Source organism: Pristis pectinata, chromosome 13, assembly GCF_009764475.1.
Source record: "Pristis pectinata isolate sPriPec2 chromosome 13, sPriPec2.1.pri, whole genome shotgun sequence".
Taxonomy (NCBI): Eukaryota; Metazoa; Chordata; class Chondrichthyes; order Rhinopristiformes; family Pristidae; genus Pristis; species Pristis pectinata.
The window spans coordinates 27,823,099-27,849,691 of record NC_067417.1 but is presented as its reverse complement, the minus strand read 5'-3'; the positions used below and the strand labels follow the sequence as shown (position 1 = coordinate 27,849,691).

At 41.1% G+C, this 26,593-nt stretch overlaps 2 protein-coding genes across 8 annotated transcripts in view; one reads left to right on the top strand and one right to left on the bottom strand.

The window, feature by feature from the left end:
* Window positions 1-21,037, top strand: part of si:ch211-260e23.9 (uncharacterized protein LOC555795 homolog) — a 40,698-nt gene extending 19,661 nt beyond the window's left edge. Inside the window, exons 2-5 of one of the 4 annotated variants that reach the window (XM_052028790.1) lie at window positions 26-222; window positions 1,451-1,595; window positions 19,135-19,201; window positions 20,909-21,037. In XM_052028790.1, the coding sequence (XP_051884750.1) occupies window positions 96-222; window positions 1,451-1,595; window positions 19,135-19,201; window positions 20,909-20,923 (354 nt within the window). In that variant the 5' untranslated portion in view covers window positions 26-95 and the 3' untranslated portion in view covers window positions 20,924-21,037. Of the gene's footprint in view, window positions 1-25; window positions 223-1,450; window positions 1,596-9,256; window positions 9,501-15,825; window positions 15,943-19,134; window positions 19,202-20,908 lie in introns of those variants that run through there. The other 3 variants (XM_052028791.1, XM_052028792.1, XM_052028789.1) reach the window with 3 other exon arrangements.
* zgc:162297 (uncharacterized protein LOC555865 homolog) overlaps window positions 9,889-26,593 on the bottom strand; it is a 51,451-nt gene continuing 34,746 nt past the window's right edge. The window contains exons 6-8 of one of the 4 annotated variants that reach the window (XR_007957391.1): window positions 21,159-21,365; window positions 18,420-18,501; window positions 9,916-10,032 (exon numbers count right to left, since the gene is read on the bottom strand). Coding sequence is in view for 2 of the 4 variants with exons in the window: in XM_052028787.1 (XP_051884747.1) it covers window positions 21,175-21,365 (191 nt within the window). In the remaining 2 variants the exon portion in view is untranslated. The other 3 variants (XR_007957390.1, XM_052028787.1, XM_052028788.1) reach the window with 3 other exon arrangements.

Here is a 26,593-nt window from a genome sequence, read left to right as displayed (position 1 = left end):
AAACACAGGTGTTTGTTTTTCATAGGAAAAATCTAATATTTAAGACTTGTTGGAAGTATAGAGCTTAGACCAACATTTCCAGAGATCAGTCCAATATGCTTGGAAAACTTGCTTGTTTTTTCCTGGGAGAGAGAGATGGTGATGACCGTGATGAGCAGAGTGACACGAGTAACATTCTCTATGAGAACGTGGAAGATGACTGGATTATTGTGGATATCCAAGGTAGGACAATGATCTTTATGTTCATTCACAACCTCAAGACTGATGAGAAAAATTTATTGAATCTTGGGTACAGGTTTATAAAATGGCAGCAACAATTAGAAGATATGTAACCATTGATACATGGTGATAATAATTAGCAGCTAAAGTGAACAAATAATTTGATAAATATTGAATAAAGGATTGTGAGTCCCTGATGTGGTTTATGTTTCCATCATTGACAAAGGGCAACTTTTCTTTTGAAGGGTACCATTGCTACAAAGTAAATCCACAAAATTTAGTGATATAACTGAAGCCACATTAGTGTTATGGTTTGAAGTAGAGAGGGATGTGAAAGTACATACAGCTGTTATATTCAAACTGCTGTTAAATTCAGTGATGAAATATAATCAGAACTGCTGAATTAAGGTTATAATGTTGTTAATTCATATTTTTATCTAGCAGACTAAAGTCGCTGCTTTGTTGATGCATTCATGTTACCAAGTGCTAAGTGAATTTAGACAAATTGGTAAAATCTGATATATCTACCCTAAATACTTCCCATGAGTACTGAGTGGAATTGGCTAGACTATAACTTTTCACAGGTAAACTTGAGGCTTCACCAAGACGGGACGCTTGTGAGACTTCCAAAGCAGGTTCAGAATTTTCAATGGAAATTGATTACCTTTGGTTATTTTTAGCTGATTGGAACATATTATGTTTACAGTGGCATTCAGATGTATAGACATTCAAGGATTTATATTAGGCAGTCTCTCAGGGTTGAAGATGACTTAAAAAGGAGTGGCAGGTCATAAGACTATAATTTGGCTCACATGGTATCCTTCCAAGAGCATTCACTGTTTTTTGTTCATGAATGAGATTTCCTACTTCACATGAGTGCATTGGAAATGCAAGCATTGTTGCATTCCAGCAGGCACTTGGCTGAGTTAGCTGATCTCAGCCAAAGATTGAGAACCACTCTGGAATCTGTTGGACTCTTGTTAATTTAACTAAGTGAATCATCATAGTTGAGCATTTAGGAAGGCATGGCCAGTGTTTTATCGTGTTTTATTCACAGACCCGATTCGTGTGACATTTAGTTGACCATTTGTTGTCCACAAGGGAGATGTGTAGGAGCTAATGTATTAAAAGTGGGTAGATAAAGATAAGAAAATAAAGAACACAATAATGGAAGGATACATTTTCCTTCTTTGATTGCCAAATTGTAAATCTCGGTGTCCCTTCATCACAGCTCAATATCCAGCACTGAAACTGGAAATGGATCCACTGGAAAACCTACTGATTGAGCACCCGAGCATGTCTGTGTATACCCTGAGGAATAAGAACAGTGACAGCGGAGAAGAAGCTGAGTTGGAAGAGGATCTGGAGAGTCTCAGGTTTGTAATAGGAAACTGAAAAGGATTAAGTTTAACGTGCCCATTTCAAGAGTCTTGTATCAATTTCTAAAAATATCCTTCCTAAGATATATATGACTTAATTTACAAAACAGCATTCCAACTATTTATTGAAGTGAAAAATGGCTTATTTATTGCTCTCTCCTTACAAATGGACACATGGCTTGTTGAAGTATTAAAAGCACAATGAAAAGTCTCTTCTCTTTTCACCCCCCGTTCCAACTCGATCATTTTTATTCCTTCCCAAGCTCCAATGTGAAGCAAGAGTTCCCAGTATAAAACTGGGGTAAAGAGGCGGTTTTCCCAATTCACTATAATTATCTGGAAAATATTAATGCATCCAACAGAATTATAGAGCCATTTGGCACAGAAATAGGCCCTTCAGCCCACCATGTGTATGTTGACCGTCAAGTACCTATCTACACGAGTCCCATTTACTGGCACTTGGTCTGTGGCCTATTATGCCTTGGTGATTCAGATGTTCATCCAGATGCTTATTAAGTTTTGTACTAGTTTCTGCCTCCACTACCCTCCAGATTCCAACCACCCTCTTGGTGCTTGCTTCGTATGGTGTGACAAGCAGAATTGCACACAATATCCCAGCTGTGGCCCAACCAATAGTTGTTAAAAACGAACAGTTGGAGGAGTTTAGTGGGTCAGGCAGCATCTGTGGAGACAAAGGGATAGTCGGTGCTTTGGGTCGAGACTTTGCACCAGGACTGAAAATTGTACCAAGACCTTCCTGTTCTTATACACCACGGCCCAGCTAAAGAAGGCAAACGTTCCTCGTGCCTTCTTCACCACCCTTTCTGCTTGTGCTGCCACCTTCAGGGATCTTTGGACTTGTACAGCAAGGTCCCTCCCTCTGCTCTTCAATGCTCCTTCGGGTCCCAACATACATGGTATATGCCCTACCCTGTATGACACCCTAAAATGCATCACCTCACACTCATCAGGATTAAATTCCATCTGCCACTTCCCTGCCCATCTTCCCAGTTTATCAATATCATTCTGTAGCCTAAGACTACCCTCCACACTATCAACTACACTTCCAATTTTTGTGTTATCTGCAAACTTACTAATCATAGCTCTTACAGTTGTGTATAAGTTGTTAATGTATATAAAACAAATAGTGGATGTCCCAGCACCCATCCTTATGTGCACCACTGGTCACAGGCTTCCAGTCACAAGAATAGACCTTCATCCTCGCCTCTGTCTCTTACTACCCAGCCAATTTTGGATCCAGTTTTCAAACTTGCCTTGAATCCCATGGGCTTCAACGTTTTGGACCACCCTTCCATGTGGGACCTTCAGGCTTTACTGAAGTCCATATAATCCACATTGCCATCATCAGTATATTTAGTCACCTCATCAAAAAGCCCAATTAATCAGACAGGATCTCCCACCGACAAATCCATCCTGATTATCCCTGATCAGTCCCTGCCTTTCCAAGTAATCCAGTCCCTCAGAATTATTTTCCAATTATTTTCCTAAAGTTAGACTAACTGGCCTTTAATTACCTGGCTTATCCCCACTTCCCTTCTTGAATGAAGGCACCACAATTGCTGTCTTCCAGTCTTCTTGCACCTCACCTGTGGCCACTGAAGATTTAAAAATCTGTGTCAGGGCTACAGCAGTCTCCTCCCTTGCATCTCATGGCTGCCAAGGATACATCTCTCAGGCCCTGGGGATTTATCTGCCTTATGCCCACTAAGACATCAAATACCTCCTCTTTTTTTAATTGTAACATGCTCTAGAATTTCACCATCCCAACTAAAATCTCCATCTACAATATCTTTCTCCATAGTGAATACAAAAGTAAGACTTTGCCCACATCCTCTGGCTCCACAGATTGCCCTTTGGTTCTCAACAGGCCCAAATCTTTCCCTGGTTACCTTCTTGTTCTTAATATATTTATGAAATGCATTGGAAATTTCCTTAATCTTGTCTCCCAGTGATATTTCATGGCCCCTCTTTGCCCTACTAATTTATTTTTCAAGCACCCCCCCTCCCGCACTTACTGAACCCATCCCCCCCACCACCCCATTTTTACTGCTCTTCATCTACCATGTGCTTCTTTTTTAATTAAGCCCTGAATACCCTTTGACGTCCAGGGTTCCCAGGACTTCCTGTGCTTACCTTTCACCATTATGGGAACACATTGGTCCTGAAGACTCACTATTTCACATTTAAAATACTCCCACTTCCCGACTGTAGACTTATCTGCAAGTATCTGCTCCCAGTCTACATTTGCCAGATCCTGTCTGATGACACTGAAATCTGCCTTCCCCCAATTCAGACACATTTTCTTGCCTATACTTATCCATTTCCACTACTTCTTTGAAACTTACTGGGTTAGGATCACTCTCCCCATAGCACTCGCCCACTGACACTTCACCCATTTTGCACCATCAGCTTTTGGTTTCTGAGATTATGCCTCCAACCTATTATCCATTTCTTTATTTTCATTTTATGTATTAATCACTCTCTGTTCAAAACAAACTGGTCTAACATTTACCTTTTATGGTTCATTAGACTTGCCTACCAGCAATTGATTTGAGTATTAGGTACATGGGTCTGATCTTTCTGGAAATAATATGCAGCTTGCACATTTTTACCCTTAACTCAATCTAGAGTCAGCACAAACCTACCGTTCCTTTGAATGCACAGTGCAATTTGGGCTTATATCTTGTATTTCCATTAATTTGTCTTTTGTTATTCAGTCAATATGATTTAAATATTTGCACAGTAGAACCTTATTCTGCAAGATGTCTTTGTACAATAAAAACATGTACAGAATCTTGCCTTCCAAGATCGCAATAATTTTTTAGTAAATATGTGTTTCATGCTGAGGGATTGTGAAGCTTTATTAGGGGAATTGTGATCAGATTTTGGCTTTTGTGCCTTATTGCCATTCGTATTTATATTCAGATGCCATTTCTAAGACACGAAGAACGGTGGATAGTAGCATGATCTTGCTGCAGGCAATTTATTGCAACCTCAAGTTAATGAGAAAAAGAACTCGACATTGCTACCAAAAGCCTGAAATATTTTGCCTCAGGGTGACAAAATTAACATTTGTTATCCAGCATTACAATACATTTGACTTTTAGTTCCAGGCCTGATGAATGTTTGAAACTATCTTGTTTCCAATTATTTCTGTACAATCAGTTCTTTCTCCTTGAATGAATGCTATCATAAAGCATCAGTGTGAATACCTATATTTCTCTAATATGGAATTCATGAGTTGGCAGGTTTTGATTTTGTGTTGGAACTTGAGGAGCCTTTGTGACTCCACACCATGGTTAGTAAGGGAGGGGAGGAGAAAGAGAGAACTGGGCTGCTCAGATTTCTCTAATTACCAATTTAACCAATTAAATTGAGCCTTCCTGGACAAAACAATTAAATTGAGCTGTGGGAGCCTGGTGCAAGCAGTATGTAATAGGTATCAGGAGAGCTCCAAGTTTGATTTTTCACACTTGAGTGGCTGAGAACATCAGTAATGGTTGGATCCTAACAAGGAATTAGTAGAGAGAGTAGGAAGGATGATTAAAGGATAAAATGGATGTGGGTGATTTAGAGCGGTGGGTTAACTGCTTGGTGGTGTAGAGGTAGGGATGGGGATAGAAATGGTAGATGAAAAGTGATGCCATTAAAAGACCAAAAATTGAGTTCAGCTTGTTGATCAGAGTATCTTTAACCAAGCCAATACCTCAACATAATACCTTGCGATTTCCCTGCCTTCGAGGCTTGTTGATGCGTGGGGCTCAATTTCACTAAGTATGTAAGTGTACATTGCAGCCAATAACTTTGGTGGATTCTGGGGTTATCTAAAGAACAGATGAGGAGAATAACACCAGATGCACCAAGACTCTGCTTGCTTTAATGGCACGTTGTTTGATATTATGCTGGAGACTGTAAGGGTCACAGTACAATTAGTTCCCCTGTGAGCAGGATGAAGAAGCCTGCAGGTGAACCCTGAGAAGAAGCCGGAGATAGTTATAGAAGTCAACAACACTCTGTGGTCTCCCACACGGGAATCTGATGCCTTGCACAGATGGCCGTATCTGCCCTCACACTAATCAGAATGGATGACGGACCCTCCTAGGAACCAAAATACAGAAGATATCTCAGTTAAGTGTATCTCAGTGGAGTCCTGAGCACTTGACTTCCATCCCCACTTAAGTCTAAAGGGCTGCATCATGCAGGAGTCCCAAGAAGAGGAATGGTGTTAACTTTGTTATTTTGACAAATAGTAATTGTTAATACCATCTTTTGGTCAGGAAGTGTTTTGAATAGCATCTGGCAAATAACCTTTTAAATTCCATGGAATAGTGAGAAGTCTTGCTGTAGGGTATGGTGTGCCTCTTCGATGCATCCGTTGCTATATGTCAGAATGCTTATTGGGCTGAGGCAGCAGTGGGTCGTGAAAAGCCTTTGCATTTTCACTTCAAGTGGTTGGACTGAGGAATTCTAAGAAAACCCCATTTTGGGTGCAGACCAGCCAGTTCTATGCACTGTTCCTCTTGCTTTCTCTGCAACACATTCTCAAGTGCTCCGACAGAGGTCGTGTGCTCGGCAGTTTGTACCTCCTGGAGGGGCAGCCCTTTTTGCTGTCACAAGATGTAACACCTTCTTCTTCCTCTTCTTAGACCGTCCCTTGGGATCGAGGATGGCTTGCATCTGTTCTGGTTGTGTGGCTTCTGAGATGACTGATGAAGCAATTGTGGGGACCACAGGCACTTCCATGGTTGGGGAAGGAAGTTGATGACAGGATAGAGGGGTGGGTAGTTCTGGATGTGAAGTACACAGTCCACCCACTTACACTGGACTCTTGTGTGCTCCATGGACTCGAGCTTCTCAGTGCCATCCTGAATATTCCTTCTCCACTTTGATCAGTCACAAGCCAGGGATTCCCAGGAGACATGGTGGATGTTGCATTGTTTCAAGGGGTCTTTGGGAACATTTGTGATTCTTTTCCTCCTTCCACCTGATAATCTCTTCCCGTGATAGAACTTGGGCCCACCACTGCCTTTCTGGAGACCTGGGCAAGATCTGTCCAGGCAACAGGTGCATTTGAAGCCTGACAAATGATAGTGTGCTGGGTTTGTTCTCGCCACTCCTCAGCTTCATTGCTTGCCTTCCTCAAGGGTAACACCAGCCACGGTTGAGGGAGCCCCCTGCCTCTGAGCAGCCAGTTTATAACTCAATGGGCAAATGAAAGATACAGTATAGATTTCTTTATTAGTCACATATACATCGAAACACACAGTGAAATGCATCTTTTGCGTAGAGTGTTCTGGGGGCAGCCCGCAAGTGTCGCCACGCTTCCGGCGCCAACATAGCATGCCCACAAGTTCCTAATCCATACATCTTTGGAATGTGGGAGGAAACCAGAGCACCCGGAGGAAACCCACACAGACACGGGGAGAACGTACAAACTCCTTACAGACAGTGGCCAGAATTGAACCCAGGTCACTGGCACTGTAAAGCATTACGCTAACCGCTACACTACTCTTGTGACACGTGCCTCTACAGAGAGCTGGAGTGTCTGCTTATTTTGATTGGCATTGTTGATGGCCAGTCTCATATAATTGGTTGCCTTAACAATAACACCAATGTACCCTCTATCTTTGTGGGCTGCTATGAAATCTGGCAAATGTGCCTGGCAGATCCTGAGTACGAGGGAGGTGAGTTCTTGGTCACTAGTGAGGTGTGGCCAGCAGGGAGCAGGCTTTGCTCCTGGAGGTTACCCTCAGCCACCGGTGTATGACTGTGTTGAGGAAGCTGCCCCTCTGTGCACCCTCCTACAGGTTGTACCTGTGTTGTTTCCCCTGCTGAGCAGTCATGTTGGGTTATTGAGGCTCTGCCTGGTGACGTCCTCTTCTAGATATCACAAAATAACAGACAACACTGCCCCTGTGCTGCAGAGTGCATTTAGTAGGTAGAAACTGCAACATTTGGCAGCTAGATGACAAAGTTTATGAATATCTCTCTAAATAAAGGAAATTATCTTCTACTTACTGCTGTGCAGAACTTCTTCAGAGGAAACCTTTCACTTATTTACTCAGAGAAGTAGGAGAGAGGTTTCTGTGTTCATATTTAGAACTTCAGCCGCTATCCAAAGGCTTTGAATTGCTGATGGGTTTGAGGAATCTCAGGAAACCCATGCACTCTCCCAGATTCCATTAAGGTTGTTCTCAGTGGACGGAGATTCAGAGCCCATCTCTCTCAAGGCTGGACGCATCAGCTTTCTGACATGCTGTCGATTTTAAACCTGCTCCCCCAAACCCATCCACCCAAAAGTTCAAATACAACCACTTTTGGGATCACCGATCTAGCAAATTTTTTTTATTTTGCTTTACAAACTCTAACACAGTGAACAATGAGTGCCTGCAGGTAATTGTTTTCATCCCAATGGGGCCGTGTTCCTGGAAGGAGCACCAGAATGAAACTGTAGATGCTGGAATATGAAACAAAAACAGAAATGCCGGAAGAGCTCAGCCAGTCAAACAGCCCCTGTGGAAAGAGAAACCAGTCAATGTCTCAGGTCAGTACTGGGGGAAGGATAGACGGGTGTCAGTTTTTGAAGCAGAGGTGTGGGTAGGAATGAGATGCAAGACAAAAGACTATATGGAAATAGGGTTAAGACAGATCAGTTGACGAGGAGCGCGAGTACTGACTGCTAGCAAGGCATTTTATAGAAATGGGGTTAGAAAGGGACATCAGCATGATAATGGAAAGTGGTGAGAGAGCAGTTTATCTGAAGCTGGAAAAATCAATGTTTATTCGAAGGTTGCAAAGTGCTCACATAGAAGATTCCTCTTGTTTACATTGGGCCTCATTGTGGTAGTGGAAGAGGCCCCAGACAGACAGATTGTAATAGGAGTGGGATTGAGAATTAAAGTAGCATACAACAGGAGGCTCAGGACCACCCCCGTGGACTGAGTGCAGGTGCTCTGCAAATCTATCATCCAATATGCGTTTGGTTTCTCCATTGTAGAAAAGGAGAACTTCTTCAAGGTAGGCTTGGTCTGTCATCTGTTACCTGTTGCCCTTTAAAAATTGGCATGTGACTATCTGTTCTCTGGGCCTCAACACAGAATTGTAGAATGTTCCAGAAGGAAAAGCTCATGAATAAACTATAACACTTTGAGCTTCTCATATCTCTTGTCTATCAGTGTGTATGCTCTGCAGTGGACTTTGTTAGAAGTTTGGGACCCACTGAGCACATATAACTTACACTAACTACGTGTGAGTAGAAGAGGAGGATTCCCTAGAAAAGATTTTGAATGCATCTCTTATTTAGTTGAGTGTTCTGTAATATGTGAAGTGTCTGTTAGCTGAAATAATCTGGTGAATTATTTATCAAAAGTTTTCTTTTTAAAAAGGAAATGCTGAATTTTCTATCACATTGTTATTCCATTCCATTATTATAGTTCTGTCATTCAGAAACTTGTAGTTAAGTTTACTACAGCTTCAAGAGTTAAACTTTCACAGTGAGTTATGGGTATATTGTAACATATAGACAGTACATGTTACTTTTCTAGAAAGGAGTTACCACAGTGTTCCAGCAAATATTCCAATGTAGTCAGCATTTATACAAGGCAACCTATTAAATTCAGGTCTCTTTTCCTTTTTAGGATTGTTCCAGTTGTTTGTCATGCCCCCAGAAGCATATTATCTTTGATTGGAAATGATAGTGTGCTCCATAGAAATCATGTGCACTTCATGCAGCGTGTCAGATTACATGCAGAGAGCAAGACACTAAGTCGTAATCATCTTCTGAGACAAAATCGAGCATGGAAACGGCATTCTGGTAAAGAAAAAACCTCCCGATGGTTTAAACAACCACGTCCACGCATTTCCAGATATTCAAGGCAATAAAGAAACACTCTGTATGCTTGGTTGTTTGGTAAATTTCACAAGCTGTAATTTTTGTAGGGATTTAATGCCATAACTGTGGAGAATCCCTACAGAAATTTTATTCTGTTTAATTCTTGCATGTCCAAATTCTGTGCCTTACCCCTCTCTTGGGAATACTTAGCTCACAAGCAGAAATATCATGAAAGGGTGACCACAATTGCTTGTTTTATCCTTTTAAAACTGCAGAGGATCCTGGAGTTTTCCTTGGGACACAGAGCAGGACTCTGAGTTGGGAGAGGGCTTTCAATGTTCTGTTTTCAGTGGTAGCGAGTGCCTCAGAAGACTGGTGCTTTAGGTTGTTCCATAGATCTCCAGGGCTTCTGGAATTTGCATTGTTCTAATCCTTGGGATCCTGTTTTTTTTTGTGTGGCCTCTGGCTCCTGATCACCAAGAAGCTCCCAGAAGGCAAAGACCAACTCGTGGCTGTAGATCTACAGCTGTAGCCAATGTTCCTGGGTCTTTTCCTGTTGCCAGACCTTAATGGATGGCAGACCTGTGATCAGAACATCATATTTAGGGTGCACTGCATGATATTTCCTGTAGTCCACATGTATACTTGTGACTGGCATTATTACTGATACGACTTGGCATTATTAGAAAGCTTTGGAAGTTGACACTTTCCAAAGGAAAACATGACTGGGGACATCGGTCAGTTCAAGGGATTCAACTGATTTGTAGAAAGGAAACAGAACTTGATTGTTAATGCATCTTTCGTGACCTTGGGACATAACAAAATATTTCACAGCCAAAGGTGTACCTTTATTCTTAATGGGTTATAATTCTCATGAGTAAACATACACAAATGTAGCTTTCACCCAAATCTTTAAGGCAGTCTGAAAATTATTTTAATCGACAATAATTGGCATGGAAATAAATGGGAGAAGTAAATGGCAGAAACCTTCAAAATGGGGCAGACAGCCTGAGGAGCAGGCACTCCGTTGGATCTTAGGTCAACACGGCAATGCGTGAGGAAGGAGGAGAAGCTCGATTTGTTTCTGGCCAAGCCCTAGGTCATTCTCAAAAATGAATGGCAGGTTGTGAACCGGCTGCCTCTGGTTGTTCCAAATTGTGAAATGGGCTGCAGCTGGGATAACCAGGACGAAGGCCATCTCCTCCTCCACTTCTTCATCTTTATCCTCCTTGCCTTCTCCTCCTGGAGCTGCGTAGGACCTGTGTCCTGACAAACCAGCAGCAGCTTGAATGCCGCCAACGCATCCTACACTTTCCTCACACATTGGCTTGTCACACTGCTGTGCAGTACACACAGACACCCCAACATCATGAGGCACCATGGCTGCAAGTAAACAGCAACAGTTGCTGAGCAGCCATTTTCGGCAGAAAACAAGTTTAAAATAGCAGCGATGAAGCAGGTTTATTGACCAGCATTTTGAACTTTCACAGGTTTTAATGGTTTACCTGCATTGACTTGATCCCCTCAGCCCTTAATTTTGTGCAATCCTCAATAGTGAATTTGGTAAAAATGGAAGTTGTTGCCTAAAAATAAATGACTTTTTTTTCCTGTTGTTATTAATCAAAAAAATAACAAGTCTGCCAAGGTTGTGTAGTTACGGTCACCATAATAGTGTAAAAAAATTGGAAGCTACTTCGCACACATCAAAGTCCCACAAACAATGATGAATGCACCACTCAAGGAACTCACTTGCATTTGTTCAAATAATATCATAGGATCTTATGGTCACTCAGGAGGGCAGCTGAACCTCAGTTTACCATCTCACCTGAACCTCAGTTTACCATCCTTCTGTCGCGAAACCAAAGTGTGATGCAATGTGAAAGGTCCTGTTCCACATTCCCATTAAATACTTTGAGGCCAAGACCTATGTTCATTTGCAAAACAATCCCTCTCCACATGGTCATTAGAATATTATATCTTTTTTTCTAGAAATTTAACTGTGTAGCCAACACATTCTCATGCTTTGATGCTGACTTCAACCTACACTCAATCAGGACCAAAAGCTATTGTAATCTATCTTCAGTGGCAGCAATATTTCCAATGCAGGTTATGTTTCTGACCGTGCTCCCCTCTTTCATTTTATGGATCTAGGCGATTCAAAGCAGTGGTCAAAGATTGCAGAACAAATTCACTTCATGCTGCAAAACATTTGGGTCAATGGAAGTTCCTCCACTTTCCTCTGGGCCAAGTGCAAGATCTAGAACCAAGCTGTGAAGTGGATTTATGGGAAAAACAGGAATGTGCATCTGTTTATTTGGTCCATCAATGGGATGTTTTCCTTGATTGAGTTATTTTCTGGAGTACGCCAGTGGGAAGTTTGTAGTCTACCTGTAGGTCAGAGTTCACATTTAGACCAGATTTATAAAAGGGCAGTAATAAAGCAAATTGATTTTTACAACAATCCAGCAATTGCCTGGCCATGGTTACTGATACAGGCCGTCCCTGGGTTACAAATGCCTGAATAATGGCCACCTGTACATAGGAACAAGCTCCCATAATATTATTAAATTCAAAAGTCTAATGTACATACATACATTAGTTCCTACAAACAGCAGAACCAGTTTCCTCTCTACCTCTTGTAATTGTTCTTTCTTATTAGTTTTGTGTGTCTTTGATGTCATTCATTACGTACTGTAGAGGTATGGTTAACATACCAAGTGAATTTTGTGCATTTTCTGGCTTGTGGACAAAATTAACTTAAGGACATCTGTAAAAACAACCCATTCATTACCTGGGGATGGCCTGTACTAGCTTTTTAATTCCAGATAATTTAAGTAACCAATTTCAAATGCTCTAGTTGCCCTGAATTTACATCAATAATTCAGGCCTCTTGGTTACTAGTCTAGTAATACAATGCCAAACCCTATTATTCTGTCACTTACCTTTTTAGAATAGGGTTAATCTTGCGGTGAACATGTCACCTTGTGTAAACCCTTCAAGTGAGCTTCTAGAGCTTCAAGTTGCTGGGGTTGTGCAACTTACCCTTCATGGTATTGTCTGAAGGCCAAGGACACCGAGCTGTTTTTCTTGCAGAGGACAGTGAATCTCTGGAATTCTTAACCCTGGAGAGTTGTGGAAGCTGGAACATTGGGGTATTTAAAGAGGAAGTGGATGATTTTTTTTAATTAAGGAATTGTGGGCAACGGGGAACTGGCATAGAAAAGAAGTTGAGACCTGGGGCAAATCAGCCATGATGATAGTGAACGCTGAGGCTGGATTAAGGAGTCTGGTGGCCTACTCCTCTTATATGGATAGGCTGAGATAACTAATCTGGGAAGGCGTTACTTGGAGCTTACACACACGAACAAATGACCATATTATCCAGTGGAGGTTGAGAGAGGGATAACTTTTGAAATTCCACATATTTCACTGGTGAAACTGTTTATTGGTATGTAGTATTTTTCCATGCTGTGGTTAGGAAGATAACAGCAATGTAGTCACATTTAATTGTAGGTTATTCTGCTCCCCATATCCATCTGTGGGAGTCTCTGGTGCATTAACTTACTAATGGAAAACATTTTAATCTGTGCTTGTCAGTTGTTTAATGATTAATTAATAATTCAATACAAGGACTAGGTAAGTTCCCTGTACTCCTGTGTACTGATAAAAATTAGCCAGATAACCAGGTTCATTAATGGAATCTGTCACAGGTGGTTGGGATTTTTTAAAATTTGTTTTCAGATAAATTTGAATCAATTGTAAAATGAACTCCAGGGATCTGAGTTCAGTCCTGATTGTGGGTGCTGTTTGTGCAGAGTTTTCACATTTCCTCCATGACTCTGTTGGTTTCTGCTTGATTTCCTCCCACATCCCAAAAACGTGCCGGAGATTCTGAACTCATCATGTGGAGAATGCATGCTCTCCCTGTGACCCTGTGGGGTTCTCCTGGGTGTTTCAGTTTCCCTTCCCAAAGGTGTCCTGTTAAATTAATTTGCTGCTGTAAGTTATCCCTTAGAGTGGGTTAATAGAAAAAAAGAATCAAAGAGGAGTTGATGGCCATGTGTGAGAGAAAATAAGTTGCAAGGGTACACGGAAAATAAGAAGGGATAAGGGACTAATGGGATTACTCCCCTGGGAGCTGGTGTGATAGAGGCCCAAATGGCTTCTGTCTGTGAAAAAGCAGGGAGAAGTTCACCAGCATTCAGAACTAGTGGGTTGCATACAGTAGTTAATCTAGTGGGCCTCTAACTGTACTCTGTAGACATTCAGATGCTGCCAAGTCCCACATCAGTTTTTTTTAAATAAATCAGGTGTTACTTATTCCAGCTTTTTAATTCTAGATGATTTGATTAATCAGATTTAAATTCCTCAGCTGTGCTTAAAGCCTCAGAATATGGACTGGTGACAGTTTTATATTGAGCATTCAGAAATTCTGCAGGTAAAAAAAAAATAGCTGGATTTATGATCACTTAACTTTAGCAACAAGTTTCTGTAAATGTCAGGCACCCATTTAACAAAATATTCACCTGCATTACTTTGTTACTGGTTTAATTTCTTGGAGCCATTGACATGATGAAAATACCTCTGGCAAAGAACTGTTGAACTGAAACTTTAAGCCAATGTTTTGGATAGTTTGCTGAGTATTTGCAGATGGTGGGGAACCTCACTAATTGTGACCGCATGCTTTCCAGATGTTCTGTTAGTGGGTGGGCTTCCTCATCAGCTACTTGTACTGGAAAATCACCTCAAATATTTTCCTTTTGTAGTAAATTTCAAAATCAGGAATTCCCCACAGAAAATTGCAAATAGCACAGACTAATACCAAAAGTGTTCCAAAACAAAGTGAGAGCTTAATTTCTGGTATCAACCCCACTGAGAAAGAATAATTTATTATGCATGAAGTTATATTTTCTTTAAGGACACCAGTTGTGTATAACTGTTCCCAACTTGGTTGAGGACATTTTTTGCCATCCAGCTAAATATTCTGCATGAATATCACATCAGAAAATTTCCTGGCTAAACATTTCGGCTTTAAACAATAAGTGGTGACAGTTTCCCTATGATCTTATTTCAACTTCCTGTTTAGAGCATAACATTTAAAATGTGTAATGTATTCTTAGTATTGTAGTGTCACTTGTCAAATGCTTAAAACTATTGAAAGCCTAAACTGTTAATTTTTAATGGAAACTACAATAAAACTCTGATAACCTGCTAATCGATCATTCAGAAATCCCAATGGTTTGGCATCTGGCTCCTGAAGTGCTGACTCCCACACTGCTTTTCACAGACCTGGGCCCCAGTTCACATGCTTGCTTTAGCTCACCGGGATCCTGGTTCCCACAGTTCCTTTAAATGAACTGGAGCCCTGTGTCCCCTACTCCCTTGAAACTCACCTCATTCTGTTTCCAGCAATGTGATGAAACACACTGGATCCCTGTTTCCCACATTATCTTTAATCTAACCATGTTCACTAGAAAATTGACATTGCTGTGTAACATCTTTAAAAAAAAAGTGAATTAAAATGTATTGGAGCACCAATTGGAATAACATCCAATATCTTGGAAAATCTGCCAGTCCAAAGTTCCGACCGTGCCAGATTAACAGCCTTACTGTATTTGCATTGTTCACATGTACACAGAGGGCTCTTGGTCTATCTTGCAAACCAGCTCTTGTACAAGGGAATAATGGAACTTTTTTTGTGTCAGTTTCCAAATTCATTCAATTCTTTTGGTTGTTTTTGGTGATAAGTCTAATATAAAAATATTGATGAATTGGAACAGTGATTGGGTGCTGATGAGTTCCTTAACTTGATAACTATATTTCTTACTGTGTGTTTTCAGCAATTTCTATTTTTATTGATTAAAAGCCAGTGTTTTCTTACAAATGCTGGGTAAGATTTCTTCTGTTTTATAAATTTTCCTGTTATGACAATGGTTCTATGCTTGCAATTTCTTGCTGAATTCTAAAAGTATTTATTCTGGAATAACCTTGAGATTTCAGTCATTAAAATGACCAAAATCAATTTGATGATTATAATATTCTTTACAGCAAATAACCAAAGGCTGCTGCCTCCTCCTTGTAAAAAAATTATTGTTCTTTATTCTCTTTTATTAATGAGTAATTGTTTATACTAATATTTAGCCTTAAACTTCACTTGACTCCTTTTGAAAGTGTTGAAAGAGCAATTGTTTTAATAATTAACTGCTATTTTGCTGCATCTATAAATGGACAAGTATTGTTGATAAATATTTTTGAATTTCACGCAAAATGTTAAAGTTTGACTGTTTTCAAAGTGTTTCAAAATTACTTGAAAGTCTGACATTAAACATACAGGTTTGTAGTACATTTAATGTGATTTGTCTCAATTGCTTACAGATAAGTGTCCGACGTGAGATAACTACAGCAACTGATTATTGACAAACCTGTTAATTTGTACTGTATCACTATTGCAAACTGTAAAAATGCAGTAAATTATAGTTCATATGCAAGAAATATGAGGTGACTAAATAAAGAATCATTATATCCATTGATTATTTATTTTCAAAACAAACAACTCTGTAGTACAAGCTAAAGCTTTCTACAATTGCATGAATCCCCTGTTTGGTTCAGGAATAATTGGTATGATAAAGTTTGAGAAGTTTCCACAAATTTCTGTGCATACTACTTGTACCTCACAGTACGCAGAAGAACTTTATTAGTTACTCAACAGATCACTACTCACAGGAGCAAACTGTCATTCGAGTCATAAAAAGATAATGCACAGAAACAGGCCCTTCGGCCCACCAAATCCATGCTAACTGTCAACCACCCATTTTACACTAATTGTAAACCTATATTTTATTTCCCCCCACATTCTCATCAACTCCCCCCAGATTCTACTACTCACCTACACATTACGGGACAATTTATAATGGCCAATTAACCTACTAACCTACATGCTTTTGGGATTTGGGAGGAAACTGGAGCACCCAGAGGAAACCCCTGGATTAAGTGCTTGAAAGGGGGGAATATAATCATTGCATCAGCAGTTCAGACTGAACGTCTTCTTGCTGGCACTTGCAAAACTACAACCAGACCTCACTTGCAAGAGATTGGACTGAGCTGGATTGCAACCAATAAAGGCTCTTTTACAGGACCACTAAATCCTGCATCCTAGACAATGGCAGCACACACATGGGAACGTCACTACCCGCAATTTCCTCTTTAAGTCCCACATCATCCTGACTTGGAAATGCATTGTCATTCCTGGAATGTCACTTGGCCAAAATTTTGGATTAAACATCCAACAGTACTGTGGAAGTACCTTCATTTCACCTTTGCAGTGGTTCAAAAAGATCAATGAGAGCAATTAGGAATTGGCATTAAGTGCTGGGGTTGCCAAAAACACATACATCTTAGGAATTTTTCTTCCTCCCCCCGCACCCCCACCCCCAAAAAGAAGAAATTCCATCTTTGCACATGCTTGCACAGATTATATTCAGTTTGGGCCTCTGTCAACATTTTTAGCCTGGCTGATTATTCAGGATTATTTTTGCTTTACCTGGTGTTGTACAAAAGCATGACAAAGTGAGCAATCATGAGTAGAGGTGACTGGTCACATGCACACCAAGATGCCGTGTTGTATTTTCAGTATTGCTGCAGTGACTGGGGATCTTCAGAGTCTTAAGTCAGTTGGGCAGTACCATTCTCCAGGGTACAACAAGCAAGCACATAGTGACAGAGAAGCCAATTGCATCTTCGAAGGTACCTCCCCATGGGGCCAGCTGTGGCTGATTAAGAATTCATAACAAATCTCGTTCTAAGACCATCACAGTTTTTGTCATCCAAATCCATGATGCAGCCTGACCTTCCCTTTTATTCAACCCCATCTGTAAAAATTTGATTTGTATGCAACTTTGGTCTCCACGCCAGCCTGAACTTGAATCTAGGACTGTGAATAATTGTGAAAATGCTGGTGTAGCAATTTCGGCAATGAACTCCTCACCATTCTTAGCTGCTCATAACCATTTAGAATTGATTTTCATCAGTTGTCCAAATTTGGCTTCCTGAAGACAATCAGAATCATGCAAGTGTTTTAAATAGAATTCAGGATATACACTTATTGAAAACCAACTTTATCCGTTAGAAACCACTTCATGTGGAAGAATTAAGTATGTGGAATAAGTGACCAGGTGAAGCAGCAGAGAAGGCTGTTAATAGTATTCAAGTGCAACTGGGATATTGTGAAATATTGGAATGCTCAAGGGATGAGTCTGCCCATTGTGCAACGGCAAGTACTTAATCATGCAAGATTACTTAGCTTTCAGTTCTTTCAAACTAATTTCATTTAAGCTAATCAGATTGATTGTGAAATATGAGATAACTTCCAATTGCTCAACATTAGGTTTTCAATCTGATATATTGTGTGCATTACAAAATGTTTTGAAATTTGTCAGTGCATATTTTCAACTAAATTTGGATTATGGCACTGCTCCACAGATCGACAGGTATGGACACATATGGGTGCTGCCCATTGTGTTATGTGCCCATCCATTAATGTCCAATACCAGCAGACTCCACCATTTTCCCCTCCACTATACTCCTCCCCAAAGTACCTCTCACTATTAGAATCTGTACATAATTTGTGCTGAAGCTTATTAAAGACTCAACATTGATTAGCTTTAGTTATACATGGTTCTCAAGCCTCACAATTTGCCCGAGGAAGCTTAATTTCACTTTGGGCATTCAGAACCATATCAAATAACATCTTAGTTACTTATTCTTAAAGTACAATGAAGGCAAAACAGCCCATCATGTTGTCCTGGCTCACAATAGCACAATCCCATCCACCTTAGATCGATCTCCTACCTTATTTTTTTTCTTCTCTCTCATATGTCCAACTCCCCTTCAATTCTACACACCTACCAACATTTTTTAGGATATAGGAGGAAACTGCAAGATATTATATAGACAAGAACATACAAACTCACACACACAGCATCTGAGGTCAGGTTCAAACCCAGGCTCCTGGAGTTGAGGCAACAGCTCTAACTGCAGAATCGCCACACTGACCTGCAGTGGATGAGTATAACAAATATTTTGATTATTTATATGAGCATCTCTACTTAAAGTGACTTACCAATAGTTGACTGTTAAATCTTAAAAAGCTGATTTTAGATATTTGCTCAGAACTTCCTCAAGATGATTGAGTGGGCAGCCCTCGCCATGTATGCAACACTAGGACTTGTCTCTTGGTCTAAGCACTCTCAGCATCATAAGCTACATATTGCAACTGCAATAAATGACATTGTTGTGATTGCATTGCATTTAAAGTGAGGTCAGCTTATTTACAGAACGTTAGAGGAATGTGGTTAAGCAGATATTGTTTCAGGTATTCCACAACTGCTGTACTGAGAGCAGCAAGTTCCCAAGTTCAGATCTTCAAATTTTAAGTCAGCTGTTGACTGTTGGAGAGGGAACAGCTGGTTTCTCTGGCTTCTGTGCTTGATAAAGTGAAACATATTCATGAGTTCCAATTCCAGTGGGGATGGCAATCTGACTCCAAGTTGCCATTCCTGCTCAAAGTGCATGTATACAACATTTTCCAAATAATAGATGGAACAGCCAAGTACCTCACCTTACTGTCTGGGCTTCTATTTTAATGCAAATTACGCAATCCCACATCAGCATTTTTCTCTTCTTTAGGAAAGGAGAAAACCAAAGAATTTCTATAAAGATTACTACAGAGCCCAAGATAGAAGGCCATGGAAAGGTACTAGCATGGATAGAAGATTGGCTGACTTGCAGAAGGCAAAGGGTGGGAAGTGTATGGTCATGCACTTTGGTAGAAGGAATAAAGGCATAGGCTATTTTCTAAATGGAGAGCGAATTCAGAAATCAGAGGTGCAAAGGGACTTGGGAGTCCTAGTGCAGGATTCGCTAAAGGTTAACTTGCAGGTTGAGTAGGTAGTTGGGGAGGCAAATGCAATGTTAGCATTCATTTCGAGAGGACTAGAATATAAAAGCAAAGATGTAATGCTGAGGCGGTGGTCAGACCACATTTGGAGTATTGTGAGCAGTTTTGGGCCCCATACCTAAGGAAGGATGTGCTGGCATTGGAGAGGGTCCAGAGGAGTTTTACAAGAATGATCCCGGGAATGAAAGGGTTAACATATGAGGAGCGTTTGATGGCTCTGGACCTGTACACATTGGAGTTTGGAAGGATGGGGGTGGGGCTGGATCTCATTGAAACCTACCGAATATTGAAAAGCCTGGATAGAGATGACATGGAGAAGATGTCTCCATTACTGGGAGAGTCTAGGACCAAAGGGCACAGCCTAAGAATAGAAGGGCGTTCCTTTAGAAAAGAGATGAAGAGGAATTTCTTTAGCCAGGGGGTGGTGAATCTGTGGAATTCATTGCCATAGATGGCTGTGGAGGCCTAGTCATCGGGTATATTTAGAACACAGAACATAGAGCACAGTACAGGCCCTTCGGCCCACGATATTGTGCTGACATTTTATCCATTTATTAAAGCAGAGGATGATAGGTTCTTGATTAGTAAGGGCGTCAAAGGTTACTGGAAGAAGGCAAGAGAATGGGGTTGAGAGGGAAAAGTAAATCAGCCATGATGGAATGGTGGAGCAGACTCGATGGGCCAAATGGCCTAATTCTGCTCCTATGTCTTACGGTCTAGTTTGTAAAAACTAAACTGATGAAATGAAACAACTACTATAAACAAATGATATACATTTCCTGAAAATCAAGATTTTACTGCAAATTATTTGTCTTGAAATAAAAACAAGAGTCCTTTATCCTTTAAGAACATGAAGCATTCCACCCTTTGCTCCTGCTTTGCTATTCAATAAGATCATGGCTGATCCTTCACCTCATTGCTGAGTTACTAACCTCATCTCCTTCAGTTCCCTTAATATGCAAACATTCATGACTAGCTGCGTGAAAAATTTTCTCACTGCTATTTTGAATGGCCAGCCCCTTATTTTGAGGCTGTGACCCTGGTTCCAGGTGCTCCAGACAGGGGAGACATCATCGCTGCACACTCTGTTAAGCCCTCTTAAGAATTTTATGTTTCAATGAATCACTTCTAATTCTTCTAACCTTTGAAGAAACTAGGCCCAATCTACTAAATCTATTCTTTTAAGACAACACCTCATCACAGAAATCAATCTGGTAGTCCTTGTTATACATCTCCTATCATAAGGAATATTGTATATATTAAAATTGTCCATAAACAAATCAAAGTTGCATGTATAATTAAGGGACTGACCTGTGCAATTAATTAAGTCGCATAGGTTGCAAATGCCCATCATATGCTAAAACAGTCTTTGACCGATGTGCATGGATGTTATAGAATGCATGGGTGTGTTATTAAGGCATGGATCTCATAAATCATACCATAATATCTGCTTTTTTCCTGAAGTTTCAGTGACATATTGTATTTCAATTATTTTTATTTCAGAGTTCAAGTAAATAACATTTTACAATCAAAAGAAGTATAATGGTGACTGAAACTTCATCATGCGCAAATAAAAAGACTGGAGTCAAATTCATTAAGATTAATACAGACCACGAGAATACAGTGCATAAGAACAGAAAAGGATGAAAAAATTCATCAATGAATAGTGAATGTGGCAGCATCAAAATGAGTTGAGGTTGCTTGAGATACAGGAAAAACTCAAATTTGCTTCAATAAACAGTTGTAGATTTACCTCACGGTTTTGTGTTTCATTTCCTCAGCTGATGCATTTTTGTCATAAATTTCTTAATCCGTTCAGGTTCAAGTTCATTGGCCCAGTATCCTGCTTTTTTAAAATGTGAACCAACAATGAAGGCATCTGCATCCATGTACTGCTCCATGTTTTCATAGGTCACACCAGAGCCGATGAGGACAGGAATTTTTAAAGCCTGTTTAACCTCTGCAAAGAATGACAGAGATGTAATTAAAACAAATACCTTGTATTCCTTGGGGAATAATAATCCAGATATTATACTGCAGTGTTGAATTGCTATATGCTGCAAAACACAGAATGGAATCTATGTCAAAAAAGGCAGAGCATATGAATTCTGAACTTTTATTTAACGAAACAAAACTAGTTTACCTGTGGATTGGTAGAGGGGAGAAAATCAAAACCTTCAAGTAACAACTTAATAAAAGGCCAACTCAAAGGATAATGGTAAAAAGGAATTCTCAGCAGTAAGTGAATTAAGTAATGGATCTTTTCAATTAAAATCTTGATTCAAATTGTCAAAAACTACTATGTTACCAAGGACACAAAGTTAGGAAAGACTCAAATATGAATCAGATGTGTAAAAATGCTTTGGTCTTTACTCAGAATCAGAATCAGGTTATTATCATTAACTTATACGACTTGAAAGTTGTTGTTTTGCAGCAGCAGCACAGTGCAAAGATATAAAAATTATTATAAATTACAAGATAAATAAATAGTGCAAAAGGAAGAATGAGGTAGAGTTCATGGGTTCATGGACTGTTCAGAAATCTGGCGGTAGAGGGGAAGATGCTGTTCATAAATTGTCGAGTGTGGGTCTTCAGGCTCCTGTACCTCCTCCCCGATGGTAGTAACGAGACGGGGGCATGTCCCAGATGGTGGGGGTCCTTAGTGCTGCTTGATTCACAGAGGATGGTCATGATATTAATAAACCTAATAATTCTTACACTACTAAACATATTGCTTTAGACAGGATTAAGAACTTAATACACAATGCAGCTAAATAATATCCATACAAAGTATTTTGGTGGGAAGGAATACTTATTATGCAAGCTCTTTGACCATACTTTTTGTCGGCTTACTACACTCTGGGACAATTTCCATAAACTAGGAGGAGTGTAGCGTTGTCCCTATCCTTGAAGAAGAACCAAGATAGATTCAGGCAACCATAAATTTTTTAGTTGACACCAATAGTAGGAAAAAGGATAAAAACAGAAAACGCTGGAAACACTCAGTGGGTCAGCAGCTGCGGAAAGAAACAACTATTAATGTTTCAAGTTGAAGAGCCTTCATCAGAAAAGCACAGGATACCTGACCGAGGTTCAAAAGATATCAAAAGGACTAACTGTGTGTGGATTAACAGTATGTTCCAATCAGACAGAGAACTATGGGCTCACAATTTTAAGCTATACAAATTACCTGGATACAGTATTCCAGGAGGCAATCACACCCCTTAGGTTAACTATCTCTCAACTGACAAATGGTCAGGGGCAGGTTGATGTGACTGCAGAAGAGCCTCAGCCCTTCCCCTTGTCCAACAGGTTTGAGGTTCTTGCTCCCTGTGTGGATATGGGTGGGGAGGTGCAAGGAGCCATTCAAGTGGGGGGAGAAAAGAGAAACGTGGTAGTCATAGGGCATAGCATAGTTAGGGGAACAGATACTGCTCTTTGCTGCAAAACTAGAGATTCTTGAAGGCTGTATAGCTTGCCTGGTGCTAGTGTTAAGGACATCTCTTCTGGGCTTAAGAACTTGGGAGAGGATCCAGTTGCCATGTTTCATGGAGGTACTAGTGATAGAGGCAGGACTAGGAAGGAGGTTGTGCTGAGCAATTATGAGGAACTAGGCACAAAATTGAAAAGCAGAACCACAAGACGGACAAATTGCCAGGACCTGATGGCCTGCACCGAAGGGTTTTAAAGGAAGTGACCGCACAAACAGTGGTAACACAAGACAGGTTGGTGAAGAAGGTGTTTGATATGTTTGCCTTCATCAGTCAGGGCATTGAGTACAGGAGTTGGGACATCATGTCGCAATTGTACAAGTCATTGGTGAGACCACACCTAGAGTACTGTGCACACCCAGCTATAGGAAGGACGTCATTAAGCTGGAAAGGGTGCAGAAAAGATGGTACCAGGACTGGAGGGCTTGAGTTATGAGGAGAGGATCAATAGGCAAGGATTTTTTTTTCCCTGGAGTGTAGGAGGCTGAGTGGTGACCTTATAGAGGTATATAAAATCATAAGCAGCATAGATAAGGTGGATGGTCACAGTCTCTTTCCCAGTGTAGGTGAGTCTAAAACTAGAGGGCATAGATTTAAGGTCAGAGGGGAAAAGTTTTAAAGGGATCTGAGGGGAAGCTTTTTCACACAAAGGATGATGGGTGTATGAAACTGAGGAAGCGAAGGATTAAGAATTGCAACCATACCTATAACTGGTAAACTATACATGGTAATAGGAGGGTGTTAAACTGGGGGGAGGCATTGCCTCTGTTGTAGGCATCGTCCCCTGCTTAGGTACCGTAAAGTGAATAGAAACGGTCCTAAAAGTCTGGGCCATCCTCACCTCGTTTCAGTTGGCATTCTAAAACTTTAGTTATGTCAATAGGTTGTTGGAGGGTTTTACGAAGGGCAGTTCTAATAGTGGCCACCTGGTCCTGAGGCCAGACGGCCGCCTGAAAGGCTGTCCAGTCAGCATAGTTCCCCAGGTGTTCTTTCCACTGCGCCACTTCATTAGTCGTAAGGGCCATGCAACAAAGACTGAAAAGGTCTTGGGGGGGCGGCCTGATACATCTGAATTGTTCCGATCACATAATCTATGAAATCCTCCGGGTTGGTTTTACGGTTGGGCACCTGACTCATGATTAAGCACATCTCCTGAGGCTTCCAAGGGGTGTACATTTGGATTGTAGGATTAGCGCTGGCTTGGTCTGGATCAGGATTGGGAACACTCCTGTTGGGGAATTGTTTCTTAACCTTGGCTCCCTTAACCCCGTTCAACATGGTTGATAGGCTGGGATCTGTAGGGTCGCCATAATCAGTGGTAGAATCAGAGTCGATGTCCATCTGAGAATCTATTGAAGGACTGTCCCTTACCAAAAAGCTTCGTCGTTTGTCTGTGGCCTTAGAGCCACCCGTCTGTGGGCTTTCCCTTCAACTAAGCCGCATCCCGGTTCGGGACGCAATAGGGTCATGGACGTGTCCTGAGGGCGGGACTGCTGGCAGGCTAGCCGCATTATATGGGGGCGGCAATGAAACGGGGGGGGGGGGGGGGGGGGTAGGTAGGGGCTGTGGGTCAGACCATCCAATCCTCCTCCTCTTCGTCTGTATCATTACTTTAGAACAACAGGGGCACGCCAGACATGTCGGGAGGTACCTCCACTTTATCCTTACTACTTTTATTTTTATTTCTGCTCTTCTCCTTATACACCTCATTTACCTCTTCTCTCTCCCTTCTGCTCTTCTCAGCATCGTGGTCTCCGCACTGAGACTTCAGGACTTCCCAACTCTTAGGATTTCCCTGTTCATCACACACACTAATTCCCCTTCTGCACGCATTATGTTCCCAGCTAGCCTGCTTAGATTTATTTGTTAGGTCTTTGGCCGTTTTTCTCCAAGTGGACATTAATAATTTCCATTTTTCCCCAGTATTCCGCTCCCAAGTTGCCTTTTCTGCCTTTAGGCATTTATCTACGTCCCAAGTTCCCCCCAATGGCCATATTTCGTTTCCCAATTTCTTATTGAGGCATGCTGATAATTTACAGAAGTTACTCTCGTTCTTCGGATCGCCTCTACATAACTTGGATAGTGGGGTATTGGACCCAGACTTATCGAGAGTTTGTCCCATTTTGTATTCTACCCGATCGGACGGTATGAATTGCTGCGATTACCTATAAGATCGGTCTCTTTCCTTCACCCACTTCAGGTTCCTGACCTTCCCGTGGGGGATTTCCCCTCTTAAGAACCGGTCTAAGGCAGGGTGGTAGTACCGGAGAACCAATCTCAGAACCTAGAGCTCAAAACCTTGAAATTCACAACTTAAAATCCCAAACCCGAAACTGGGGACTCGAACCCCAAACAGAACTTAACTTAGCTTAACTTAACTGGGGACTTGAACCCCTCCTTACCTGTGGCACTCGGACGGGTTCGCGAAGAGTCCATCAGAGGATTGTCGGTAAGCGAAGGGATCAATCAGGTGTCCGACTCCCTGAGAGGGATCAAGGTGAATCGTACCTTGTGGGCCCTTCCGTCTCAGGTGGCCGTTATCCCCATCGGTCGCTCACGCCGCTTCCGAAACCTCGTCTTGGACTCCTGGCTGGCTCGCCAAATTGTCGTCCCGAAATCAATTTTCCCCTTCTGTCCGGTGTAAGTAACACAGTGCCACGAGGTCGATTTGAACAAATACCTTTATTAGCAGTGCACCGCTAGGAGAATTCTCTTCAGCACTCACTAAGAGTCGCTTCCCGAGTTCTCTCTGTACAAAGGGTAGACAGACATTTATACAGGAATTGTCACGCACATCCCATGCAAATGGCGCCGCGAGTTTCGGTCAAGCTATAGAGATCCCGAGACAGCTATCACACCTCTTGTCTTAGTATAATTGAGTTATAATCAAGGCTTTCAAAGGCAGGTATCACCCTTCATTGTTCAGACCAAGCCTCCACCTTGATGTTAATTACACCCAGTATCGCCACCGTCTGACAAATCGGAATGGTCCGTTACCCGAAACAAAGGCAGTTAACATACTTAACATTCCAACCTAACTAGTGGGTCAGCAGCTTGCTAGTCCTTGCTAAAGAAATACAAATGCATATATATATATATATATATATATATATATATATATATATATTTTGTTTACCAGTTATAGGTATGGTTGCAATTCTTAACCCTTCGCTTCCACAAAACGACCTGCCAGAGGAAGATGTAGAGGCAGGTACAATTACATTGTTTAAAAGACATTTGGACAGCTACATGGATAGAAATGGTTTAGAAGGATATGGGACAAACAGAGGCAAATGGGACTAGCTTGAACAGACATCCTGGTTGGCATGCACGTGTTGGACCGAAGGGCCTGTTTCCATGCTGTATGACTCTATGACTCTGTGGACCTGTTGGCTGAAACTTTTCAAAACCCACTAGGAAGGTACCAGAAGACTGGAAAACAGCCAGTGTGACCCCCTTGTTCAAAAAGGGAGGAAGAAGTAAGGCAGGGAACTATAGGCTAGTTAGTTAACGTCTAAAGTTGACCAGATGCTAGAGTCAATAATCAAAAAAGGAAGTAACTAATCACTTAGAAAAGCTGAATATAATCAAACTTAATTCTATGAAAGGTAAATCATGTTTGACAAATTTGCTCAAATTCTTTGACAATGTGATATGGAAAATTGATAGAAGGTATTTGATAAGGTGACACAGAGCA